The 21,122-nt window shown below is 35.2% G+C and overlaps 1 protein-coding gene across 2 annotated transcripts in view; it reads left to right on the top strand.

Annotated features, from left to right (window-relative positions):
- The window catches only part of PRKN (parkin RBR E3 ubiquitin protein ligase), a 722,481-nt gene that overhangs the window by 140,529 nt on the left and 560,830 nt on the right, over positions 1–21,122 (top strand). For both annotated transcript variants that reach the window (XM_034428505.3, XM_034428508.3), the window contains one exon: positions 865–1,028. In XM_034428505.3, the coding sequence (XP_034284396.2) occupies positions 865–1,028 (164 nt within the window). The remainder of the gene's footprint in view (positions 1–864; positions 1,029–21,122) is intronic.

The raw sequence follows: 21,122 nt of genomic DNA, 5'->3' as shown, positions 1-21,122 counted from the left end.
CATGCACACAAACACACCAAGTAGAATTGTTATATGTTGCCAAAATTCCTAGCAATGACAACTACATTTTTGGGTAAGTTATATTATTGCTTAATTGTGGAAAAAACTTCCTAAACCTCCTTTGTAAACATGTGAAATATTTTTATGTACATCTTGACCAAGTACTATTGCAATGTGTTCGACAATTGTTTTTAACAGCCCACAACTATATTAACAGGAGTTACTTTCTGTAGTTGTTTTAAGAATTCTAAGAAAGACCAGAAAAGACTTTCATACTACGGCAGCATATAATTTTCTCTCCATTATTATTTTCTAGACAGTTGGATCTCTGAGAGGCCAGTGTGTATGAACTGACATTTCTGTATTTTTTAAAGTTTTCTTTCCAATATATTCTAGCAGCCCACTTCAGTGAGATTAAAACTCTGTGTGTATGTGCATGTATGCATGTGAGCAGACATGTACACATCATTTCCATTACAGTATATGTACTCTGGTCTCCTGAGAGCATTTAGAATAAGAGGAAATTAGTTATTATTAGTCCTCAGATTGCAGATTAAAAACTGCCTGTTCATTCATTCCTCAAGGAAATGTAATTTAAGATCCTCTTTGGACCATAAAGCATGTTTAATTTAGTTAAGACAATAACGTGTTAGGGATTCTTATTTGGAATTGCCTTTCCAAATCATAAAACTGTAATATGTCACTTCTTCCTTCTAAAATGATAAAACAAAGTTTTACAATACCATCGTGCTGTTGTCCATGTTTCAGAAATTGCCGTCTCTTTTTGTCATTCCCAGATGCATCAGATTTCAAAACACTCAGCATTCCCCCCCCCCTAAAAAACAATGTCTTGTTCTTGGTCAGTGTTTGTTAGGTTCAACTCCAGCCATGGTTTCCCAGTGGAGGTTGATTCAGATACCAGCATCTTCCAGCTGAAGGAGGCGGTTGCTAAGCGACAGGGAGTTCCAGCTGACCAGTTACGTGTGATTTTTGCAGGCAAGGAGCTCAGGAATGACTTGACACTGAAGGTAAGTCTCCCTTGATAGTTTTGCTTCTGGGATGCTGCCAACCTCACTGCCTCTGCCTTTAACACTGCCAATCTGACATTCACGCCTGAGATCTAATAGAATAAATAGCACCTGGGGATTCCATGAACTTTACTCCACACTGCTTCATTAATTCTGACCTTCTTAATTATGCATTAAAACAGCAAGCAGTAAGGATAGAGAAAACGGAGACAATGTGAGAGGGGCTAGAGAAGAAGAGATCTTTGCTCGGTGAATAAATGTTTACTGACTACAGGAGCACATTTTCTGTATCTGTTCAATTTCTACACTGCTTATTCCATTTGAATCTTAATGAAGAAGGAAGTGAATAAATGGTTCTGAAGCAGGCTGCTTTGCTGTTCCTGTGGTCTATAATACGTAACCCAAGTGTGACCCCTGGAGGATAGTTGTGAAGCTGCTCTTGCTATGTATGTGAGAGTTTGGGTAAAGTGCATGCGGAGGCAGGAACACAGAAGGTTTTCTTAAAGACCAAGGAATGCTGATTAGCTAGCATTTGTAGGAAAGGAAGGCCATTTGTGAGCAGGAGATGGCATTGATAAACCTGCTTTGTTCTTAAGGCTCCACCAAGTGTACACTGGGTTTATAAAGAAACATAGAAGTATCTATCCAAGTACCCAGGGGGAGAGCCTTCTCTGTGGGGGCACTTGCCCTCTGGAATGAATTGCCCCCGGAGATACGGATGATCCCTGGCCTACGCGCCTTTCGCCGTGCCCTCAAGACGTTATTGCTCCAATAAGCTGGGCTGGCCTAAACATGAATTTTAATGGTTGTTTTAGTGTTTTTTTTAAAAATAATATCGGGGCCAAATTATTTAATATATTTTTAAATTGCTTTTAAGTTTTTGTATATGTGTGTTTTAGTATTGGCTGTGCACCACCCTGAGTCCTTCGGGCGTTATAAAAATTTAAATAATAAATAAATAAATAAAGTTCCCCACAAAAAACTGCCTAAATGGAACAGGAAAGGAAGTGGGGTTTTTTTGGGGGGGGGGATTCTGCTAAAGAAAGGAAAAGGGAGGAGGAGGGAAAAGGAAGTATGAGATTTAAAGGTTAGGGCAAAGATTTGGGTTTCATTGTGATGTAACAAGGGGATGGAGGCATAGTGTTCATGAGAAAATGAGGAATGTGTAAAACAGAGACCCAAGGCTATGGTGGGGAAAATGTACAGTTGTTGTTTACTTTCAAGTTGTTCAGTTTCAACTTGAAAGGGCACTCTGCAAAGTCCCAGTTGGCTGCCCTTGGAGTGGAGGCGGAGAAATGAAATGGCCTCACTCCTATCAGGTTAGGTTTAATGGCCAGTAGAGATAGATTGATATTCACATTCATAGGCTTTGCTGTGCCTTGAGTGGGTGCTCTGTCCAGATGCAGGAGGGAAGGGCTGCTGAACTGGTATACTCTAATTTCTCTTGGACATTTATCACTTTGCAAAATGCTTTAGAACCACTTCTTTGCCGGTCATACAAAAGGAACAATTGAAATGCAAATTGCTTTTGGTATTCTCTCCGGTAATGCTTGGTGTTCAACCACCTATTCCTTCTATTTCAAATGCCCGTGCTAGTATTTAGGTAGCGTGCATAAAATATAAAGAACTTTCTTGGTTTCAGTTATTATGCTCCATTAAACTGGACTATTTTTAAGAAAACTTTTCAGTGCCAAAGACTAAATTTGAAATCTAGGCTATCCTTTCAGAAGTTGTTTTTTTTTTTTTTACACTTATCTGTTTGGTGCCTGCATTTGTGTTGAATGTTGCAATTGTACAATTGTGCCAGAATGTTTCTGGGTGAAATGTAAACTGTTATCTGTGTTTATTCAAAATAAGGAAATGACAACTTTTTTTGCAGTGAGAAACAAGAAAAGTACAATGGAAGGCATAGCTATTTTCATAGCAATAAGACTGTTATCCCATACCTGGAAGCTACTTTATTAGCATATTCCTAATTTTGTTTTGTAGGCTAGACTAGCTGCCTACACGTCTGCTAATTCATTTACTGCTCTTGTTATTTTTATTGAGACTAAAGTTACAAATCTGAAGAAAGATGAGTGTACATAGATGTTTGTGCATAATAGTATGTACAAATCCATTCTCCTGTTTGATTAAGTCAAATTTAGTGATGAAGAATGTGGAATGGAAAATAGAAGAATGTTATCTAACATAATAATAATACCTTGGAAAAATTGGATAACTGTTGTATGATCTCACAATTGTTCTCATGGTAAGGTATGAAGCAGTCTCACACAAAACATTCCTTAGGACTATACTAAATGGAAAAGAGAAATTCGGTCAGCCACAAGAAGAGGGATATTCCCAGTTCTAGACACATCTAATCTAAAATCAGTTGTTTTAAAACTTTCCTTCTTTATATGTGTTGTTTTGCTTCCTGATGTAATCTTCATATGTAGAGAGATGAGGCAAATTTCTAGATGGTTGAGCATAAAACAAGAGAGGCTGAAGCACTAACTCCAGCAACACTTTCTGAGGTGGCCCTGTTAAACCTCAGGTCCTATCTGGTCATTGACCAAAATTAAGTGACTTACTAATGGCTCTGTAAATACCATTTACAATTTTTGTGTGATTCTAATTATGGAAGAGATGACCATTGGCTTTTGAACTCAACCTCTATACCACCTATATGCAAGAGATTAAATCATTTTCAGATTTCATTCTACAATCTGAGCCTTTTGGCAAGTATATGCCCTGTGAAAAAGGCCAGGTCAAGCAGATGCAGCAGAGATTCCACAGAAGGTTTTTTTTATTATTATTATAGTAAAATAAAATAATAGCATCTTGAAAGCCTGTTCATATTTCTCTGTGTTCCAACTTATGCTACACAAAATCAAGGCAGTCTTATTTTGAGTTTCTCTGGCATGCTTTCTTCTTTTCTCAGGACTCCCAGCCCCATATATGCAATGGAGCTGCAGAAATGAAAATTGAAAGTTGTGTAGATAGGAGACTAAGGGAAGTGAGGCTGGAAATCTTTGGAGCATAGATGTGAAGAAGCAGAGTGCACAAATATGAGAAAGGTGTTAGCAAACACATGTATCTCTTTCTCCCATTGTGATGGGTTCAGAGACATTTATTTATCAGTAGGAGAATTCCTTGGCATCTGTGCATCTAACCTTGACAGATCACAGAATCTGATATGCCAACATTATTCAGAATTGGCACATTAAACCAGAATTGGGAACAAAGTAGAATAGCAAGATCCGCTGGGGTTCTACAGCTATAATGCCAAAGCATTGCAAAAATTGATCCCCCTACCCTAATGCCCCTTGTAAATTCACTTCTTGTGACTGGTGCAATATCCTCAGTAGATTGCTCCTACTTATTGTATAGTCTTAATGCAATAGCCATGAATTATCAGAATTTTGTTCTAAACAATTAGAACACTTCTTTCTCATTTAATTAATGTTTGTAAGCTGCCCAGAGTCAGATAGGTGGGTGGGTGGATGGGTGGGTGGGTAGGTAGGTAGGTAGGTAGGTAGATAGATAGATAGATAGATAGATAGATAGATAGATAGATAGATAGATAGATAGATAAAATTAAACATTTTTCTGCATGTTTCAACTGGAGGCGGATTATACATGCTGGAAATACATTAACCTTCAGTTTGATCTGAATATAAAAAAATGATGTAAATAATCTTTGACTGAACATGTGGATGGTAATTGGATTGTATACTTTGGAGCAAGATCACTAGAGGATTTGAATTGGGAAAGCAATACGACCGTCTGCTGTGCATTGAAATTAATACAATTAAGTACTTTGGAAAGTTGTTCTGTATGTTAATATTTTCACAAAGTAAACCACTGGAGTGTTTTTGCTATTTGGTATTCTTTTTCCTACTTGGTATTCTTCAATGGCATAAAGAGGATGACTAGAAATAGGTCCTGGTCAGGTGATAGTAGAAAAGGGGTTCTTTGAGTGATTAATAAAATGTTGAATGTCACAGGGCCCAGGACATACTTACTTACTTACTTACTTACTTATTTATTTATAGTTTTTTTTGCTGTCTATAGATTCAATGTTGGACCAAACTTCATCTTTTTGATCACTGTAGTGATTAAAGAGTTTACTTTTTTAAACAAATTGCTACTTGAAGATTCTTAACTCACAGACCCATAAGTTTAGTTGTATTTACTGGGTGAGCCTTTTTTCAGTTCATTAAGAAAGAAAATTACATGTCTAAGGTTTTGTAAGAATTTTCTTTTTGGAATGCACAACAAAATGGTGATTACAGTGTACAAGTTTTAAACAGGGCTCAATATGCCACAAATCAGTGGTGGGTTCCACTTACCTTTGCTACTGATTCGCAACTGTGACCGCGTGCGCGCAGCGCTTCTGCACATGCACAGAACCTTCTGCACATGTGCAGACCGTCCGTGATGATGTCCGGATGGGTGGGTGGAGCCTCCTGCCACTTCCACTACCAGTTCACGGGAACCAGGGCAAACCAGTAGAAACCCACCACTGCCCCAAATGTTCCACTAAATTCCAATATAATAAAAAAGAAAGAACTTCTTTGCATCCTTTTTTTTTTTGCATTACACGATTCTATCATTTCAGTTCTGAAGATATTAGTTTATGTGAATCTTTCCCATTTTTTCCTGGATCTTCCATAAACAACTTCAAATGTTGTTGACCATTGTTTTTCAAAAAATAGTTGGAAAAAAAAGTGCACTAAACTCAGAAGTTTAGTGAGTTTATACAAGTTGTATGGATAACTATATCCTCTGTTATCTTTTATGTGGTAGAAGAAAGAGAAGAGTACCAAGTTGGCAAGAAGATAGAATTAACTCTGCAAACTAGGGACCAATCCTAAAGCTATAAATGTTTATTTAGCTTGACCAAAACACAGTCCTTATTTTCCTGGAATTTTAAGGTCTTCTGTTTATCATTTGTAGAAAAACAAAAAATGCACTTAAGAGCTCTAAAAAGCATTTTTCAGTTCTTTTCTCAAGTAAAGAAAAAAAAACATAAAGCTTTTAACGTTAATATTTTAAATGAATTTGGTTAGGCTGTTTAACAATTGTGGAGTTCGTTTTCACAGCCACGCATAGATTTCTTGTTGCCTGTTGGCATAAATAGTTAATGTTTCCAAACCTAGAAAGTAATATTTCAGTTTTCAAAATAAGAGCATGAGGTTCAGTGCATTTTAAATACAAAACCACAAAAGAATAATAGTAAAGCACCCTGAAGAGCACCATCTGATCTACCAATAAAGAAAAAATGCAGAACCCCTGTTGTTTGTATGATGAAATTGGGGCCTGGCTATGCATAGTAGGAGAATGTAATCAGCACAGTAAAGGAAGGCCTGACTTCCATGTAATGACAAAATTTTCCACACAGAATCTATAGGCACATGAGAAGAAACATACAGAAGAAACCTGCTTCTGTGGTTTCTATATAGAATGAAATTCTTGGAGACTTTAAAGTTATATCTCTCTTTATGGGATGCTATTTAATAACGGAAAAGGAAAAAGGATATTAAAAAAACAAAGGATCAAATGCATTTGTGCAATACATTAGCAACAGCCTAGCTATGCCATACCCACTTAACAGCATATTTTCCTGTTGATACCAGATCTTGATTGTAGGTGGTAAACAAGTACCCTGTTTCCCCCAAAATAAGACATCCCCTGATAATAAGCCCAATCAGGCTTTTGAGTGCATGGCAATAAGGCCAAGCACTTATTTCAGGGTTCAAAAAAATATAAAACAGGGCCTTATTTTCGGGGAAACACGGTATGTGGGGAAGTGGGTTTGGAATTGGCAGCCCTTGTCTGAATGCCGCAGGCAGACTGATTCATCTCTTCTTCTATAAGTCTGGAGGTTTTAATAGGCCTCTCTCATGCTCTCTTCTCAGATCTTCCCAAAGAACATGTGTGTAGTCAATACAGAATGAAAATTACAGATCTGAAAGGAAAAAAAAATCAACATCATCATCTTCATGCTGAATTTATACATGTGTTATTGTGTTTGACAGATGCCTACTCTTGCCCATGAATTAATCATATACAATGCAGCTTTCTTTTCAGATGCCCATGTCTACTAACCTGAGATTGGTTTTATAGGCTTTGTGTTGCATCTCTTATTGTAGTTCTTGCTGTGAAGCTCAACGTTTCCTTTCCAGGGATTCCCATTCCAATCATTAAATGGGCTCCTAGTCAGTGCACAGAAGAAGGTAAAGAGACCAAGGAAGAACCTAAAAGTATCAAATGCAGAAAGTAACCTGGCAGGTTATAGAAATGGTTCGTTATATATTAATGTATAAAAGTAAAAAGTTGAGGCTGTAATGTTTTTATCTTGTACTGTACTAAAAAGAGTTGGAAGTCAACACCTTTTTCTTTCTTCCCTTGTACCTCATATTTTCTTTCTCCCTTTCTTTTTTCTTCCCTTAATTTCCTATTTTTATTTTTCTTTGTATTTTATACATTGATAAAACAATATATGTATATAGCAGGTGAGACTTTTTGCTAGGAAAAGCAGATGAATGCTTTAGGATAAAGAAGTTGTCTTTAATTTGAAAAAAATGCACGGCATTTTTCTGAGGGGAATTTAAAATAGATTACAAACATATAAGATCCTATCCCTAACCCTAATATCTGAGATTCCGAAGTCCTTGATTCTTTTGACTTTCCAGAAGCTTGTCAAGATCTGGCTTTCCCCCCTCTAGGGTGAGGATGTTAGGAGGATCCCTATATACAGGTACAACCATTACAACCTTTGAGTTACAACCGTTCATTTAGTGACCATTGAAAGTTACAATGTCACTGAAAAAATTGACATGACCATTTTTCACATTTATGACTGTTGCAACATACTCATGGTCACATGATCAAAATTCAGATTATTTTTAACTTGGTTATGGTGTTTGACATTGGTTGTTAGTCACCCACAGTTAAGATAGGTGATCATATAAATTTTATAAATAAAATGAAATAAATAAATAGCAACATGTGTTTGTATATTTGTTATTTATATAGTTTATGTTTATTTGATAAAAATAAATCCGGCAGGTTTAAATAAAACATTTAGGATTCAAAGGAGAATATATTTTATTGTGTGTGCCCACCAAAAAAAGAAGGAAAATGTTTAAAAGTAATGTGCATGATACAGAATGAGGGCTACCAGGAAGGATGGAGACAATCAAGTGTTCATCCTAATAATGCTGAAGCTGTTGTGGGTGCTTTTAAAGCAAGGGTGTCAAACTCACCGCATCACATTGATGTCATGACGTATCACAACGTTTTTTCCTTTCGTGGAGCTGGAGTGGGTGTGGCCTGCGCATGACGCATCTGGCACATGGGCCATCAGTTTTACACCTCTGTAAAGTATCACTCTTTGTATTATGCAATGTAAAATTATTTACTTGGTAAATATTAAGCATAGCCAAAGTCTGCAAAATTCATGGAAACTTCTATAACTGGAAAAAACCATCATAAGCGTTTCCAACCAGGAATCACATACAACTAAGATATTCTGTTTCACAAGGTCAATTCAAAAGTCTCCTTCCTCTTTCTCTTCCACAGACAGTTGCAAAGAAAAACCCACAAAAGCACAGTTGAAAATTCAGAGATTACCCCCTTCTCTTCTCTTTTCCTCTTCCTTTTTTTCTTGTTTAAGTAAACCACTTTTTAAAAATATGTTTTCTAAATTAGACAAACTACAGTTTGTACAAAATGTATGTTCCTTCAAAACACAGGATCCATTGATTTACCATACTTTTCGGAGTATAAGACACACTTTTTTCCATTCGAAAAGAGGGTGGAAATGTTGGTGTGTCTTATACACCAAATACAGCCATTTTTGGCCTCCCGAAACCCCGCCCCGTGTGTCCTGTTTTTGCCAAAAACAGGCCTGTTTTTCGCAAAAACAGGGCACACGGAGGGTTTGGGAGGCCTGCAGAATGCTCCTGGGGGCTGGGGAGGGCAAAAATGCGATGCATGGAGGGGGTTGGGAGGCCAATAATGGGCCCATTTTTTGCAAAAATGGGGGTGTTTTTTCCCTCCCCAGCCCCCAGGAGCACTCTGCAGGCCTCCCAAATCCTCTGCATGCCCTGTTTTTTGTGAAAAACGGGCCCAATTTTTGCAAAAACGGGACGTGCAGAGGGTTTGGGAGGCCTGCAGAGTGCTCCTGGGGGCCAGGGAGGGCAAAAACTCCCCCCCCATTTACCTCTTCCAAATCTTGGTGCGTCTTATAGTCCAAAAAATACAGTATTTGTCAAACTTGTCTGTTTCCAAAAATTCAATCATTCTCATTGGTTAGTAGTAAAAAGAACAAAAATAATAATCACCTAATCCTGCCAAGAGTGACTACTACTTTACTCCCTGAAGACATTCTGATTTCTGAAACAACTCAATCTTAAATAGTCTTACAAAATCATCAAGGTAGAGTAGGTGCCCGACTGGTCTCAGGAGGCAGACTGTTTCCTCTGACAGGATCAAAACTTGAAAATGAGGGATTAGCCGTATCTTAATCTGTTAGGAGTATGCTGGATGGATCAATTCCATTTGAAAGAGGCAGTCCTGAACTGATTTGTGTATTTGTTGAAGGAAAAGAATTAGAATATGGAGAGGGAATAGAGACACTATATCTTTCATAGTCTCCTAAACCATTATGGATGATCTTTAACCATGAAATGGATAATATCCTGAACCAAAATGTGGAGGATGTTATATTTAAACTATTTTTGTACAATATTTTATAATTATTTTTATTCTTTTTATTTTGCTACAACATGAAGGTTATGGTCACACATAACAAATACCAAGGCATGAATTTTGATTAACAGATCACATTAGGCTAGTTTGCATAAAATGCTAAGCCATTCAACATCACATTAAATAAGAAACAAACAGCTTGTATTAAAGTTTGTTAAAGCATAGATATGCCAGAACATGGTATTTTAAAATAGATTCTGTGAGCAAACTAAACCTTTCTACTTGTGTGTTCTTAGACTGAACAATTTGTTATTTATCTGTGGAAAATTTAGGATATAAATCGATTGTGGAAGGTATGTTGCATATTTTTTTTCTTTTTAGAAGCTTGCTATAGGTCAGGATGCTCTCCCCCCCCCTTTTTAAAAAAAAAATTACTTGATTAACTTGGCGTGAATTAATTTCATGCAGGCATTTCTTACTAAAGCAATTCAGTTCCAAGACACTTCCCAATTATGGGTAAAAGGTAGAAAGGCTCCCTTCTGCTGGCTGTGGAATTCTGGTAGTTGAAGTCCACATCTAAAGTTACTAAGGTTGAGAACTACCATTGTAACAGGTTATGTTTCTTTATATTAAGAGGCTGATAAACTCAATTAAAAATCCAACAATATTATATCGTCAGGCATTCTTTTTCCCCCTCTGCTGTAGAATCATTGTCGCAATCTGGATAATTTGTAAGAAGATCTCCACTGTCTTTGGATTCTTAACGGCATTAGCAATAAAATTGTGTTATGTGATTCATAAGCATTTTTTCTATACCAGAGGGGTGATAAAAATGATTAGCAAGAGCTTAGAATCAGACTTGTTATGAATGCTTCAACCAAATATCTTGCTTTGTTACATAACAATGTGGTAATTACATGAACAGATGATTCTGATTGACTCTTTGGGGCATTGAAGCAGACATTAAATAAAATGGTGGTTGCACCGCACATTTGCTCTGTGATTTTATGTGTAGCTATCTTCAGCTGAAACATCTGCTATAATGAACTTGACATTTGCACTAATGGCAGCATCAGTTTACTTAATGTCCTGCATTAAATTTGCTTCCCCAAAGAGTTGTCCTTTTATCAAAGACGAGGGCGAATTTGCTTCCTTTTTTTTTTTAACCAAAACGCATATTGCTTCATGTGGAACTAAGAACAGAAGAGTTTTGTGTTGCCAACACCATGTTCCATATTCCAGAGTAAAATGTGCACATATTAAATTTTGTGCCAGGACCCTAAAGTAACAAATTTAGATTGTAGCAGTGCATGAAAGCAGTTGATAAAGACATGCTCAAATACTCTGATGTCCTTGATTGATTTTCATTTTCTAACGAAAACTGGAAAATAGGATAACATCATTAACTTAAAAGACAATGACGCTCTCACTCAACATGAGTTGCTCCAGTTTAAACCATTGGGGATCATTCTTTGACATTATAAAGCTAGGCCGAAGCACTGCTTAAAAACAGTTTTTAAACCTCCCTTTATTATTATTTTTATAATCAACTTAAGGTAGTTAACATACTTAATACTCTTTCCTTCCCCTATTTTCCCTACAACAATGCTGGGAAATGATTTGGGCTGAGAGAAAGTGACTGGCCCAAAGTCACCCAGTTCACTTTCATATTAAGGTAGGACTAGAACTTACAGTCTCCTGATTTGAGGTCTCATTGATTTCAGTGGAGATGTATTAACTGTTGGAAATAAATAAAGCATATCCAGAGGCAGGGTGCTTCTAAAGATTTGGAATTCTGCTATAATGTATGATCAGGATGTTTTGGCTAGATTGTACTCTTTGTTCATTATTGTAAAACAAATTGTTTGCCTTCTCCTTGTATAGATTATTGCCCATTGCCAATTGGACTATCATTTCTAAAATACCAAGGCTGTACACAAATGTGAAGGGCACCATACTGAGGAAGATTACTGTAGACATTACTGCTAGATTTTAGAAGCCATCCCATTCAGTATCCAAATAAAAGATTTTCACTATGAAGATGAACTTTTACAATCTTTGCAAAACACAATTAATTTCATTTTACAAAGAATGAAGAGACTTGGAAAGATGCAAATAGAACATTAATGCTCGAGGCAGGACAGGATTTAACTTTGACAAAAAAACAATAGAACAATATCACTACTTAATAATGATTTTACATTATTCAGAAGTATCCAGATAGACTGAAATTTATTTTACAAGAATTTATTTATAAAGAGCTATGTAGGTTTTTGCCCAAAAGATAGCTACAAAATTATTGATTGATTGGTTGACTGATTGATCGATCAAATTTATATGGTTGCCTATTTCATGGAAAGTAACTCTTATGTTAGAACTGTGCTGCATATTTTAAAATATTTTAAACAGCATAATGAAAATAATTGCATTACTTGTTTTAGGATCCAGATAAAGTTTTCAATCATTTGAACTGGACTTTCTGTTTAAAAATTTATTTAAAATTTCATGAAATATGGACTTTGGAAAGAATTGTTTTTAATGTGGATAAAATTGATATATACTTCACAGAAGGCACAAGTAATTAATAATGGAGATTTAATTAAGCCACCTGAGATACAAAAAAGGAACAAGACAAGGTTGTCTATTGTCTCTTCTGTTTATTTTATATTTAGAAATATTGAATAGAGACGTAAGAGAAGTTGAGAGGATTAAAACATTAAAAAAGAGACTTTTGCAGATTATTTGGTTTTAAAGATTATAGTTTCCTTTAAACAGAATTGAAGCATTAATGGTAAAATTGAAAGAATTTAATGCAATTGCAAGTTTTAAGATAACAACAGAATACAAAGATGTTGACAAAAGTATGAATGTATAAGATCAAATAGAATTGATGACTAAAATGGACTTTAAAGTCAAGAAGATTTAAAACCAATATCAATATGACAAATATGAAGTGTATGTTATTTCAAAATAATTATGTTAAGACTTGGAATGAATTAAAAGAAAAGCTACAATAAGATGGGAGAAAACACAGTTGTTATTGTTGTGGTGAATTTCTGTGTTTAAGTTGAATGTTTTGTCTAGAATTTTCTTTTTGTTTCAGACCATATTTGCTTTGACATCTGATGTACCAATTAAACAATGGCAGAAAGATACTGTATATCTAAATTTGTGTGGCAGCGAAAAAACATGAATTACATGTAAGGTGCTACAAGATGTAAAAGAAAGAAGAGGATTTGGTTCTCTTGATTAGAAATTTTGTAGCTAGCTAGTTAGTTTGGATGAAATAATGGATGTTGTTGAGAAACAAAAGACTTTTGAAATTAGAAAAGCATGACTTGAGATTTGGGTGGCATGGATATTTATGGTATGATAAAGCTAAAGAAATGTACAGTTTAGAAGTCATTTTTTATACATCAATACTGAAAATATGGAACACATACTAGATTGGGTCTTAAAATATCTTCCTGTTTCTCTGCAGAAGAAGCATTTTATACACGAGAAATAATAGGTGAACACAAATGCTTAACTTATTGTGAGATACTGGAATTTTGTGACTGGGAACCCAAAATAAAATAAAGAGAACAACTAATGTCTTAAAGAGTCTTAAAGAATTTTTTTTTACAAAATGAGGTATTATTGCTATGTAACTACCAAAATGTAAGGAATGTTATAACCATAAAGTAAGAACTTACCGGTAATTTTCATTTATGCTTATAACTGCTGTAAAAAAAATCGGAAATAAATTCTTTTTCTTTTTTCTGCAGGTTTGCCTTTTTTCTTTTCTTACTTTCTTTTTTCTTCTCTCCTCATTCTAAAATTTAGTGACTGTTAATTTTCATCTTTCATCTTAAAATTTTAATATACAGCTCTCATTCTCTCCCCCCCTCTCTCTAGCTAATTAAAGATTTTGAAGCGCATAATATAGAGATGGCAGAGGAGCTTACCTGCTAAATCAGTATGTTTATTTGAATCATACATAAATCTGTGAGTGAACTAAAACATTGACAGAAAAATGTTCACTTTTTCAGGCCACTGAACCAAATCATATAAGAGTAAAGGTCTGAAGCAGAGTGTTGCATATAAAATTATAGCCAGATTTCTCATTTTGCTTCATAGTTTCATCAGGTCTGAGTAATGCAATGCAGAAAACCATAAAATGCTGCAACATAACAAGATGTGATGAGGCAAGAGGGAAAAAAAATAAGATTTTCACTGTGACATCAGTTTGATTGCTTGGAAAGTGCAGAGAGATTTGTAATTGTGGGAAACAATATGGTCAACCTTGTATAGGTTAGTAAATATATATTTTAGCTCAAATAACATTTTCTCAAATCAAAATTTTATCCAGTTGGAATATGATTATTTAGCCGGCATGGATTTATGCTAATGTCTGCATACACATTTAAACTAAATGCAGTCACTCAGATTTATCGGTTATTGATTATGCCATAAAGCAAAAACTCATGGACAATTCCTGTCCCCACGCCCATTATAAAATACTTCCCTCTTTATAGATCAGCAGTTACTCCCTTTTGGAATGAAGGAAAGTCAATCAGAAAGACAATCAATTCTTCTTTATAAAGAATATTCTTTAGACTGTTAAAACTTGTTGGAACTATATCATAGGCTATCTGTGTTTATCTCAGTTTTCTTTGAGATTTCAATATTTGAATCATAGTTTATCATTTCCAGTAAAAGTCTTTGGAGAGGGGCGGCATACAAATTGAATTAATAAAATAATAATAAATTAATAAATTAATATATCTATTTGGGGTTATAAACCTACAGTTAGTTAATAAGCCGCATAATTGGAATCTAGCATGTCTACACATATATACATAAACTATGATGATTGTGCCATGCTTATTAGTGGAGATTATGACTACATTATATTATATTTGCATATCACTAAATCAGGCTGATTTACAGTAGTTTACAAGCAGATGAACAAAATAAGCTAACATTTTTTTTTTTTTTAAATTTGATTTATATGCCGCCCTTCTCCGGAGACTCAGGGCGGCTTACATTAGAGAGATAAAATCAGATAAAACAATGATCAATGTAACTATAGTAACACAATAAACATAGATAGCAGATGCATAGTATCAATAATTATATCTTGGAGGTCATCTGGAAAAGTTCTATTTGGATGTTTTTCTAGAATGAAGTTGATCTTATTGCATGTTCAAAATTATGTTCTTACACCCTGGTAATGTTTCAATCTAGATTAGGAGACTAAGAAAATAGAACTTTTAATGTTGAAATGGGAACAAGTTCAATGAAATTAGACTTAAGAATTTAAAGGAGTATTGGTGGTGGTGATCAGATGAGCAAATGGATAAACTGCAGAAATCATGATTAATGTTTTAAAACCTCTAATGGTTTTGGGAATTCACCTGGAAAGTAGACATACTCCAAGTTTGTATTGGAATGAGAAGAGTTTGTCTTGAATTGTGTCATTCAAAATAGTTCATCTCATATTAATGTTGAGACTCTGTCAATTGTTTACCTCTTCCTTTCTCCTTCCTGTTAAAAATTGGATATAATGTTCTTAATTAATAAATAAACACATATGTCCACTGACTATTTCGTATTACAGAGATACATTTTCATTTCCTTTCAAAGAGCAGGAACTGCGATTTATTGATATACATTATTATGGTTGCTTGCTCAGTTAGCCAGATTTGGCATTTTTTCCACCTATTGAGTCGTTCCCAAGGACCTGACATAGGCAGATGTTTTCTGATGGTGTTACATGTATTGTCACAGGATTATATGATTATTTTAAGCAAATTATCTATTAGTAACAGCATTTCCACAGAAAATGTAAACTCTGTTTTGAACTAGTGTTATCCTTTTGTCGGTGTTTGTTTGTGGGTAGTTAGCCAATAAAAGTGTTAACTTTTGAGTTGGCTAAAGAAAACAGTGCAGTTACATTTTCTCATTATATTCAGTTGCATATTTGATTGAAAGTTCTAAGACATCAGAGAAAATATTAAAGAAGAGAATACCAGAAGAGAAACCCAAGCAAAAGAAATCAATTTCATTAATGGCTCTCTTCCTTTTTTATTACTCTCAGTGTTCAGTTTTTAAAATTGAACAATGAACACTGTAAAAATGAAAGACAACCAAGTGTACTTAACTGATTAAAAAGATACCAATCAATTATTGTCAGTATGTCCCTAAATCTGCAACAGAAGTCAAAGTATGAAGAACAATGTATTATGAAAAGTTGAGTAATCCTCGGGAGTTTTATGACCTTCCAAAGCATTTTTTCCCCAAAAAAACAAGATTTGGCAGATTACATTTCTTTCTTTCTTTTTTCCTAATGTGAACTGAAGTTTGCTCTCTGCAAAGGTGATGTGCTTGCATATTTTGACCCCGATAAATTAGTACATTTAGAGTCACTTTTTTTTTTAGTTGTAATTTTAGATCTTAGTTTAACCAACATAAAAAAATGGCAGGGGTGCACAGAACAAGCATTATTTTCATTGCTGTGATTTAATAGTGCAATCTAGTTTCCTACACATGGAAATGTGAGGATATCACTATTTTCCAAATATTCTTTCCAATGCTTTGGAAACATTTTCTTTTCTGGTCTATTAATCATTGAGAAATACATATTCAAAATTAAAAATCTGTATATATATATATATTACAAAAGATGTATGAGTTAATTTATGTCTTTCCACTGTCTTCATGACAATAAGAATTGCTTTATTCAGTATAACATATTTTGCATATTGAATACTTAATAGTTACCATATTTTTCGGTGTATAAGATACACTTCCCCCCCAAAAAAGTGGGTGGAAATGTCTGTGCGTCTTATACAGTGAATGTTGCTGAAGCCCGCCCACCCGCCAGCCTCTACCTTTCGGCCTCTTGCAGCAACAGCAAACAGCCTGGTCAGTTTCAGCACAGCCTGATTTAGCACAAGCAGCTGATTGGCGGTTGGATCGGCCTCCTGGAATACCACCTATCAGCTGTTCCAGGCAGTGATCCCCACCACCTGGAACGGGCTAAAAATGGGATGTGCTGAAAATGGGGTGTGCAGAGGCCAAAAATGGGGCGCACAGAAAATGAAAACCCAAAGGCAAACATTTCCCTTATTTAATACACAAAGTTTTTTTTTGCTAAAACCCACCCAGTGTTATGAAACACTGAAATCTTTCCAAACTAAAGATCCTTCATTTTCAAAATATTCATTAAATTTGTGATATGAATTAATCTTCCTTTGTCAGGTTTCATTTTTTCCCCAGGATGATGGAAGTAGGCGCAGATGTTTTGGAAAGTAAAGTAAAGTAAAATAAAATATAGCAATCAAAAAATATTGCTTACAGCAAAGGAAACACCAGCAATTGAAAATATTGCTTACAGCAAAGGAAATACCAGTAGAAGTGTTAAAATCTTGCAGCATAACACAGTCAAAGTTTGGTGTCTATTTTGTAAGCAGATATGGAAAAAAAAACAGCAATAGTCTGGAAAAAAACAATAACGTATATCCCATTGGCAAAAATGGACAGCTCAAGGATTGCTTAAACTAGTAAACAATTGTTCTGTATTTATATCACATGCTCATAAGATAATGATCATGCTTCTGGCATTCCAAAATACTTCATATGAATAAATAGGAATCTTTTCCCCTTTGACAATAAAAACATCAAAAAATTTGCTTAATGTAATTCCATTATAGGAACCTCAAAGATAAAAACCACAATCTTTTTTTTTTTTAATATTGCTTCTATGGGTGCATAGAAATTCTCATTTCCCTTTTATTTTCAAATCTTTTCATCTTGGTCTGAATTACAAATATTATGATACTCACAAATTAAGCAATCATCTGCAAGGTTATACGATGTTGACACGCAATTAACCTCAAACTGATCTGCTAATGGGAAGATAGGGCGTTTAAGAAGAATGTCATTTGCCATTTCTTTCATCACATGTATTTTATATTTTATTTCATTATGTCAGTACCTTATCCAGTATCATATATTCATGTAGAGTCCTTTCTTCTTTCACTGTTGTTCTTACTGGAATTTTGATGTTATATGTTTGCAGAGCTTGTGCAATTAGTACTTAGGGTTTAAAAAAAACAACCCTCCATTATCTCTAGATTTCGTATCCAGCTATTTTGCCAATCAGTGTCATGCCCAACTCCATCTAAGTGATCCAGTATCTTTGTAGGTAAGAGCAATGAAATTTGAGTTGCACTGGCTTGTAGTTGCTCTATTACACAAGGACAAGAAACTGTGAGTGACAAACTTCATTTTCATTTGTAAAGTTTCAAAGGGCATCCATGTCTTTATATATTAAGACATCTGCAAAAGTTACAGCTTTCCCAATTTTCTGTGACATTGTGATTAACTGAGATAACAAAAATTGGTTCTGTGGGAATTCTAGTACACTCTTACATACAAAAATTTCAAATTCATAATATTAGGAGCAATTTAAGGAGGGAAGTTGATCTCATAACAATAGAACTGATAAACATTTCACCCAGTAGTGGGTTCCACTTACTTTCGCTACCGGTTCGGAACTGTGAGCATGCGCATGCACACGCTCGCTTCGCTCACGCAGAGCATCTGTGATGACGTCTGGGCGGGTGGGTGGAGAACTCTGGGATGTAATCCATCAGCTCCTGGTGTTTTGTATTCATCAAGATCAGACAGGTGTTCTCTTACTATTTTTTTTTATTTTATTTTTTTTGCTTATTTTAACTTTTATTTCCAGTCTGTTTTTTACAGCTTTGTTTCTGGTAGGTTGGGCTATAGTTTCTTTTTGCGTGAAGACCGATGCAAAGAATGAGTTAAGCAGCTCTGCTTTCTCTCTATTGCCTGTTACTTCCTTGCCATCTTGTCTCTTTAATGGACTGACTATTTTCTTGATTTTTTTCTTGTTAGGGTAAATTTTATCAGTAGGATGTTTTTTTGTGGCCATGTCCCAAGACTTATGTGGGATTTTGGATGCAATGGTAGACAGGATATTGACCAGAAATTGGTTTTGATTTGCTTGGCATGTCTTGAATGGTCAAAAGGAAGCTTGTTTATTGATTTTTTTTCATCATTATTCAACGTATTGTCTATTTCATGCTGCTCACTTCATAACCAAAAAGGATAAGAATGCAGTAGGTTGTTTGTGCCCTTATGGGAGTTGATTTTCATTTCTGATTGAAAGCTTATAGATAAAATTATGTCAAGAAACTTTCTATTTCTCCTCCCCTTTTATCAATAGAGGAGCTAGAAAACTTTGAGACTATTGGAAGAGTTAATTTTTTTTAATTCCAAGACCCATTAAGTAAAGTTCCATTTACAGTTTCTGCATTTATGCAGAAGCATTTATGTATTATTAATCCATTTCTAACTACAGCCCACATCATTGATAGACCTTTGAATCAGGGGTGGGTTCTACTTACCTTTACTATCAGTTCGCAACGGGGCCGTGCGCGCTCGCTTCACTCGTGTACACGCACGCTCTTCTGCGCATGCGCAGAAGCATTTTCATGATGTCAGAGTCAGTGGGTGGAGCCTCCCGCCAGTTTTACTACTGGTTCTATCAAACCGGTGTGAACCGGGGGCAACCCACTATTACTTTGAATGGGAGATGTCACCTGAATTAAGCCTCTTGGTTTTGGAGAAAAATGTCTCTATTCTTTTAACCATAAAAGAGGGCAGCACAGAAGATAACATTTTTCCTATCTGGCTCTGCTTCTTTGTTTTCATTAAAAGGTATTTTGATAAGTGGGCAAGAAGAGGTGCGCTTAAAGATATGCTGGAAAATTAAGATGTTTAAATACTGTGATGAAGTTGTGAAATAACAAATGCTGAAAGCACTGTGGTATAAGAACATTGTGGAGAATTTGGTATGCCTTAATATTAAGAAAGATGTTGCACCCACAGAATTAACTTCATGGAGCCATTGTTATAGGGAAAAACAAGCCTTATACTATGCTTAGAAATAACAAATAAAATTGTTTTTAAAAAATTCATATTAAAAAAAATTTCAACACTTATTAATTCACATCTGTGTACAATCCTATTTACTCCATTAACTAAACCTTAGCTTTGTTATGGCGGCCATGGATACTTTTGTGTAGATTCACAGTAGTTGTTTTGATTTTGACAGTTATTAAATAGGCAATGGAAGAATATATATATATATATATATATATATGTATGTATGTATGTATGTATGTATGTATGTATGTATGTATATATGTATATATGTATATATGTATATATGTATTTGTTTTCTCAGGTTTTCGCGGGTGTTTGTATATAGGTCTTTGGTTATTCGGGTCTTCTCCCACATAAAATTGGAAGTGTCTTGGCGACATTTCGACGAAGTCCCATTCGTCATCTTCAGGCTGGTGTTCTCGGCTTCGTGCTCCTGGAAGCACGAAGCCGAGAACACCAGCCTGACGATGACGAATGAGACTTCGTCGAAACGTCGCCAAGACACTTCCAATTTTACGTGGGAGAAGACCCGAATAACCAAAGACCTACGTATATATGTATATGTATATGTATATGTATATGTATATGTATATGTATATGTGTATATATATATATATATATATATATATATATATATATATATATCTTTTGTTCCACAAAATCCAGCTTCATGACTCATTATTGTGTAGGGTATTCTATAGCAAGGTATACATTGGGACTGCCTCCTCTCCCCCTTCCCCCAATCCATATCCAATTCTTAGAGAGCGCCTGCAATTTTTTTGTCAAGGTTTTTCAGAAGTGCTTTTCCATTGCCTCCTTCCTAGGCCAGCACGAAAGTGATTGGCCCAAGGTCACCTAGCTGGTTTTGTGCTCAAAGCAGGATTAGAACTCAGTAGGCCAATTTTGATTTATTTGAATTTTATCCTTCCAGTTTAATTGATGTTATAGGGTTTTTTTAAAAATAGTTTCTTCTTGATTGTCTAAGTCTACATAAATTTTCACTGGCCCTGTGAATTATTTACTGTGCCTCTGATCAGTTGGTTGTATGTACACACACACACTTTATGATTGGGAGTCAGTGCTATTGCTTTAGTTGTCAAGCTTGCAAAATTCTTTTTGTCTGACTTTTTTTGTCCTAATTCTCCTAGAAGTTTCATATCTGCATGCTTTAATAAACACCGTATTATAGAAATATAACTCTTGGAATCATTTTTTGGGAAATCAAAGTGCTAATATACTATTGCACTGCTGCACCTCATGTGCATTTTTATAGGCATCTGTTTTATCACTGTAATAACAGAGTGATGGAGAGGGTAGACCTTTGATTACATTCAGCACAGCTTTTTATATATTCTTTAGCTGGTATTAATTGAGTAAAGTGGCTTTTAAATCAAAGTGTGTGGGCAAAGTATCTGTGGGATTTCAGGAAAGCCC

Source organism: Pantherophis guttatus, chromosome 1 (assembly GCF_059756535.1).
Source record: "Pantherophis guttatus breed Tessera chromosome 1, ASM5975653v1, whole genome shotgun sequence".
NCBI lineage: Eukaryota > Metazoa > Chordata > Lepidosauria > Squamata > Colubridae > Pantherophis > Pantherophis guttatus.
This window is presented reverse-complemented; position numbering and strand designations above follow the sequence as displayed.